This window comes from Lytechinus pictus, chromosome 14, assembly GCF_037042905.1.
Source record: "Lytechinus pictus isolate F3 Inbred chromosome 14, Lp3.0, whole genome shotgun sequence".
Lineage (NCBI taxonomy): Eukaryota > Metazoa > Echinodermata > Echinoidea > Temnopleuroida > Toxopneustidae > Lytechinus > Lytechinus pictus.
Genome location: NC_087258.1, coordinates 17,035,292 through 17,042,599, shown reverse-complemented (window position 1 = coordinate 17,042,599; position 7,308 = coordinate 17,035,292). Strand labels below are relative to the sequence as shown.

Below are 7,308 nucleotides of genomic sequence, written 5' to 3'. Positions count from 1 at the left end.
GGGTTGTCAACTAGCCAACTCTTGTTCCATGTTTTGATTTTGTGACATTTCAAATCATGGCTTCAGGATGTCTTTTCATTTGTCTCATTTAACAAAAAGTCATAGTTATCAAGGTTTTGATTCAGCAAGTAGGGACAAATTAGGGATGAATGGTTATGAATCTAAATCATGAATTTGTTTTTTAGGGGGCGGGCTTCCAGTTGTAATATTCAGTCAACATGACATCCAAGGACATGTCCTTCAATGACCTAGGATCCATTTAAACAGGGCTCGGGGCAACCTAAATTGAGAGTCCGGCCACCAAAATTCTGTAAAAGCCCACACCTATAGTAGCATGGTCGGGCTACCAAAGTTTTGATAAATGTTTTCTGTTGTTTTAAGGACACCAAATTGCTTTGCGGGCCACCAAAAAAATGAAAATTGATGATTTTGGTGGATCGATCGGGCCACGAAGAAAAAAAGTTAGTGTGGAGCCATGATAATTTTAAGCCATGTATTTGTCACAGTAGCTTCTATTAGAGCTCATATAAAGAGAAATCCTTGGTATTTAACTTTAGTACCAACTTTCATGAAGTTATCTGTGCAAAAGCGCATAGAGACGCCCATGGGTAGTGATATGCGCTATACAAGCAATGTCGTATTATTATATTATTAAAAATCATGCAGTTGAATTTGGAATGAGCTTTTCTAAGTTTTTAAACCCTGACAGTGGATTTGATATATGTTAGTTTGATAATCTCAAATGTATTTTTGTCTTGTGTTTCTGTACGGGAGATCAATACATTCATCTCATTGCTCTATCTTTGCAGGTGTTCTGTTTAGCTACGCAGTTCAACTTGAGTAATAACACAACATAGACATCATCATACATACATGGAGAGTGCTGTTTAAAGCTCTGTGCCCTTCCTTCATCTGGTAATCTGCATTTGATACCGTTATGCCTCTGAGAGCATCTGCATGAATAGAAATCTGGGTGTGTGGAAGTTGGATTTGGGACCCGTTATATAAAGGTAGGTAATTTTCTTTTTAATGTAATGGGAAAGACAGGGTGGGGGAATAGAGTACTGAAGTGTGACGTCATCGATTTTGACTTTTTGCATATCAGGTTTTTGATACCATATTTTGGTAGAGCTTGATGAAAACCCCCCATAACCTAAATTTGGTAGGAATGGGTCCAGGGGGCCCAAGATATGACCTCATGAATACATAATTAGCCCCTTTGAAGTCAATGTATCATATTGGCCTGGTTCCTAACATTTAGAACCAGGCCAATAATACATTGACTTCAATGAGGCTAATTGTGTATTCATGAGGTCATATTTAAGGCCCCCGTGGACCGATTCCGACCAAATTTTGGTTGTGGGGGTTTTCATCATGCTCTACCAAAATATGGTATTAAAAAACGCTGAAATGTTCAAGTTTTTTGTGACGTCATCACTTTGGTACTCTATAATGAGGGATGAGATTAGAAATTTAAAGAAGAGAAAAAAAAACAGGAGCGAGAGGAAACAAGAAGGATTGGAGATGAAGACATAGAAGGATGAAGCTAATGAAAGAGGAGGACAACGATAAAAATAGAAGTAGGATAAGAAGGAACCGGAGGAAAAGGAGATGAATAAACAAGAGGAACAGGGAATTTTGAAAAGATAGAGTAAGGAGAAGCTTATAAAATTGAGAATAAATTAAGAGAGGTGAAAGGAGTATGAGAGAGGAAAGAGGTGGAGGAGAAGGAGCAAGAGATAGAGTAAAGATAGAGAAAGAGCGGAGCAACATATTTTTTTGAAGACACAGAATAAAAGAATGGAAATCTGATAAAAATAACTCAGAGTGAAAGCAAAGAGGAATGGGACTTAAATGGTTCACACAAAAAAAGAAGGAAAAAAAAAATGGACTTGGAAGAACATGAGAAAAAGAACAATGAAAGTGATTCCAGGGGAGTGTTTCTTAAAACAAACAGTGAGTAATTTTCACTGACTAGTTTTTGTTCTCAGCCAATCAGAGGCAAGGAATCCCAGTAGCTTGTAACAGATGTCAGTGACTATTTGTTCCATGAAACGTTCCCCAGATCAGAATCTGTTATTAGTCAATGAGTAGGGTGTAGTGGGATTCTCCTCTCGCTCGGATGATTCAGTCAATCGCGAACCGGAGAATTCTTCACGTGTGATTTATTCGGGAATGAGAGACGGGGGGTAAATCGTGTCACCTCCTCGCTTGTTGCTTGAGTTGGTGTGTTATTATTATGAAGGGGAATCCTGCAGTGGAAAATGACTCAGGAAGGCTAGATTAGATTCTCCATATGGCTTGCGGTCAAGTCTTTCAATTCCATTGAATGTTGAATTTGAATCTGCTTCATCAATCGATGTGCCTGACAAATTAATGTGCTCTATGTTTACTTGGAATAAAATGGATATGGAACTAAAACCCTTGTCAAAATGATATCTTGTGCAACTTCTGTATAGTGATATTAAATGGTTTTTTTTTTACCTCATTGCTAGAAAAGCATGAATGCTTATATGGAAGTAACCAGAGTACCAAGGCTTAAGCTCCTCTCCAAGGGACCTTGTAGTGAGGAGAAATGCCTTATCAAAGGGCACTAGCGCACCAAGTAGGTCATGAACATGTCTCAGTGGATTGCGATACCACATTTCACTGACTGAGCTAACATTTTTGCTTATAAATTTACAGTGCCATGGCAGCTGCTGATAAAAGCTTTCATTCAGTGCCAAGATTACTGCTCCAAGGTGGTCATTACATCTCGCATCCACCGAACTTGAATTATTTGGATAAATACCCTCCCAATAATTACACCAACCTGTTACCATGGCAACCCAACTTAATGACCCTCTCACGGTCGAAATCCAATCCGGCAAGCACAAACGAAATATTGATTCCCCTCCATTTTCAAATCTGCGCATTTTGCCCCGCTATCGTCATTCCACTCGTGTCTGACATCATTGATTTTCGCCAAATCTCGCATCTCGGGCCAATATTTTCTCTGCGGAGTGTGGCGCAATCAACTACAACAACAAGTAAGAGTAGGCTATTGATTCATTTGCGTTGCCGGGGGTGGCCCGATCGGTTGGCAGAGAGAGAGAGAAAAAGGGAGAGAGGAAGGGGTACATTCTGGTTGCAAGTGTTTGTTTTTTGGGGGGCTGTTTTGGTATATAATTTTTGTGATTTTTAAGACAATGTGAAAGTGGGGGAACAGAGAGAGAGAGAGAGGAATGCAGGTTTGAAAGATGCCTGATAACAAAGTTAGTATATTATTGTGTTGTGTGTACTTGTGTGTGGAGACCTAAACAAGTTTGGATAAGATGTGTTAGATGTATAAATAGAGAGTATTATGGAGATTGAAGCAAAAATAAAATTGACAAAAAGAGTGACGTAGGTTGGGAGAGTGGGAGAAAGAGAGACAAAGAGAGAGGTAGGAACGAGAAAGTGGCGGTCATAAACAAAAGAAGTAAATAATGATACAGTTATTTCTATTAGATACTGACAGAAACTGATAGATTCACGTAAATTTGTCTTTGAAATCTTGATACTTTTAGAGAACTTTTAACAGATCTGTGAATTGAATGCTGAATTTTGCTAACAAAATATATTGTTTACATGAAATATTTTCTTTGTACTCTTTAACTGTACAATAGTATATGAAATTGGCATTTTGCTGATATAAACAACAGCTTTTAACCACCAGAAAGTCATAACGAGTCATTCATTCAATTTCTCTGTACATCTTACAGGTGCACACTTCAGTTGGAAAACCTTCATTGCAGACCTGTCCAGGATAGATGCGATGCCATGAGAACACCCTCACCTAGTTAAACCCTACCACCTACCATCCGGACCCTCTGAATAATTGAGCGATCCCATCTTTCGCTTGAATAGTTTCCTCGTCACCTCAAGATAGCCAAAACACTTGTGGATGCATTCATTTCTCGTGAGGTTTTCGATATTGCTAATGGATCTTCCAGTAAGCTACCAGCAGTAGAGTATGAAACAACATGAGACAGACTCAAAATGGTTGTAATCTCCTACGGGACAACACAAAATGAGCATTGATGGATTAAAAATCGCAACTTACACGGCTTCCATCGTCTGAAGGAAAAATTATCATATAGTCACTGGATTGTGTGTTATTGAAGAGAAATAAGCGAATTAGCGACTGAAGAGTTTAGGGGACAAAAAAGCGGTGACCGGATCACGATGAGCGACGCCATGGATGACACTCACGCAGACGAGGATAAACCAATCTTGCTTGATTCACCGAGCGATACGACAACGACTCCGAGCAGCGACCAATCACGTGAGGTGACGTATGAGATCCTCATGCCAAACGAAGTGAGTGGGACTATATAACAAACATAACTTTATTATATGCTCTGTGTCGTTGCACTTTTTTATGATCAATGTCACTTTCAATATTTGTTTACATAGTATGCAGAATGACTTTTAACAGGAAAGAAATTAGAAAAAAAAAGTTAATGTTTTTTAGGAGAAAAAAAATCAAAGTTACGATGTTTTGAAAGAAAAATGTATTGTTAAATATCCAGGCTGAAGCATTAAGGTAGTCATACATTAAGCGAGGAATATTTATTGAATTGTAATGGAAGGATTTCCGTTTGGATGTTTTTATTTTCGTTTGAAAATGTCTGCTGATTGTTCATCTGAAGTTGTCCTTTTAACTTTTATCCTGAAACTTTATATAGGTTTGTGTAATGTGAGATTTGAATGTCAACTATGTTTTGTTTGTATCTTTTTTTAATGAATTTCTTTGAAGAATGAGAGGAGACACATGGAACAGGATAATGAATATTCAGTGATACCTGAACTGGACCAATCAAATTACACCGAATTAATCCATTCAGAGGTCCCCGAACCAAGTACTTACGAGACTACAACATTCCAGCCCAAACGAGGACTAGAGTCTAGCCCCGAGCACGGCTGGAATCCAAACTGGCAAAGAACCAATGAGAACGATGATAACGATGACTGTAGCCAGTCAGCATTAAGCATGGCTGACGCGCAGAGCGTGCATAGCCAGTCTGCGTCAAGCACGGCGGACGCACAGAGTATCCACAGCACTCATAGCTTGGGGAGCGAGACATCCCCGGATCAGATGGACGGTGGCGGCGATCATCCAGTTGGGTCGCATATCACATCACTCATCGGGAAGCTCAACCAGACCGAGATCGTCGGGGCACGCCCCGTCCCGACGTCACTACCCCTCGGAACCATCGGCAGCTCTGGACCGTACCGCGGATATTCCCGCAACCCCGGGCAAACTCTTGTGGGTAGCCCTTCGCAGCCGACGGCATCGAGGGCTGAGAAGCCGAAGGCAGCATTTAAGATGCGGTCTGGAGAGCCGATCTTGGGCGGCGGAGGTGAGCTTCAGTATGATGAAGATGGGAAGGAATATACTGAGTGGACAGAGAATGAGATTTACCAAGGTAGATATTGATTATCAATGCATCATGTTCAACGAAAAACTAATAAAACAATTCTTGCACGTGTTGCTTGTGTCTTGTTGGCATGTACTAACACTTTGTTCCAAACTGACTACAATCCAACCATATCTTCATCCCTCTTTCGCCATATCAAATTCTCAGATCATGATTTTATCGTAACTTTGAAAATCTGCTAGGTATTCAGTCTCGTCATGCATTTCTGCTCTCGACTCACATTCCATCTTAAATATACTTCTGAATTTCTCTCAAATTCCATCCAATTTTTTTCCATTAAATTCTTATCAATTTCTATCAATCTTGCATTCAAATTTTGATCAATTTTCTATCCATCTTGCATTCTTGCTTCCCCTCATCAAACATTTATTCCAAATTCACGAATCTTGCTTTTTGTAGCATAAACTTGGTGCCGCCAACCAATTTATTGCATTGTCTTTCACTCACTGTGCATTTTGTGACTGGCCTGTTTACACTAACTTTTAATCTCGCCATCTTCTAGTGTCTGTTTGTTGACTCTTTCACACTTGCATGGCAAATACAAAAACTGATGGGTAAAAGAAAGCTTGCAATATTCACTCAAATTTGATGTGGAAGAATATGCTTGTATTTTAAATAGAAATGTAAGTGAGGAAAAAATAGATAAAATAAGAAAAAATTGATGGAAAGAGAGAAAAAACATTATTTTAATGCATTGACTGAAACTGAAATTGAAAGAAAAAAAATAGGATTAAATTCCTTCAGTGGAAAACTCTCAATTATAGAAGCTTTCGATTCGAGTGGGAAAATGAGGATTATAGTTTTGTCTGTAGAGAAAATTTCAATTATCATAACCCATTTTTTAAATGTTAGATACCGCACTTAAAAGAAAAAAGAAAAGTTATGATAGATGTAGTTTCAGTAGAGCATATCTTAAGAAAATTATATATTCCATACTGAATATAAGCAATACAACAAACAAATCCATATATGTAACAATAATTTCTAATAAAATCTAATGCCAATTATCTTTGTCTTGGTATTCCAAAGGGATGTTTTATATCGGTCTTCAATTTTCAAACTACCGCACCAAACTTTGTGATTTGGTTAAATGTCAACTTACACATGCCACATGTGGAGCTTTGAAAAAAAAAAAAACCTTGTGTAAATAATATCACTTGCCACTCATCTCTGTGCTACTTTATGTGTATTTCTTCTCACTTCGTCATTCTGTAATCATTATTTTTTTATTGCCAGAAAGGCACAATATCCCATCATTAACATGGAGATATGCCCTTCTTGTTGTTATCTGGTGGTGTTCTATTTATTATTCAGCTGTCTAACAGTAAACCAGTTTATTAACATATCAAAACTTTGAGCATGTTTTTGAATCAAATGTTCCTCTTGACAGATATCTACAAAGGGCTTCCTGGCATAGCAACATGTAAGGTATGCAGACAGGATTCCAAGTTTTGTTGTGCATCGGAAAAACAGGGGTCCATTCCAAAAAGATCAATGCAACTCATAAAGGTCAAACATAAGTCCAAACTATGCACTTTTGATTTGGGTTGAAAGTTCAAGTTGTGTATGATTTTTAGGGATGTGCTTACAAATTTATGTGCAATGTGCCCTTGATTATTGAAAAATAGATATATGTGAACATTTTAATAGACTGGTCAAAATGATGCTATGTTAAATTAGCAGTGTTAAATTACATAACAATCTCAATCAGCAGTGTTAAATTATATAACAATCACCTGGGACTGGCTGTACATATTGTTTGCATTTGCTCTTTGAGGTGTGTTAACTTTCTTGCCTTTTCCTGAGTAATTGACTTGGGTTGCATGACCATGTCATTGAAAAAAGC

General features: G+C 38.3%; 1 protein-coding gene across 1 annotated transcript; it reads left to right on the top strand.

The window, feature by feature from the left end:
• Positions 1–806: 806 nt before the first annotated feature.
• Positions 807–6,586, top strand: LOC129276547 (uncharacterized). Its single transcript, XM_054912924.2, has 3 exons — positions 807–1,010; positions 3,744–4,341; positions 4,781–6,586. Exons 2-3 carry the CDS (start codon positions 4,207–4,209, stop codon positions 5,459–5,461), a joined length of 816 nt encoding a protein of 271 aa, XP_054768899.1. The 5' UTR covers positions 807–1,010; positions 3,744–4,206; the 3' UTR covers positions 5,462–6,586.
• Positions 6,587–7,308: the final 722 nt, after the last annotated feature.

Coding starts and splice junctions, on each gene's coding strand:
- LOC129276547 (XM_054912924.2), top strand. CDS start 4,207: ATGAGCGACGCCATGGATGACACTCACGCAGACGAGGATAAACCAATC. Junction 4,342..4,780: donor AGATCCTCATGCCAAACGAA/GTGAGTGGGACT, acceptor ATTTCTTTGAAG/AATGAGAGGAGACACATGGA.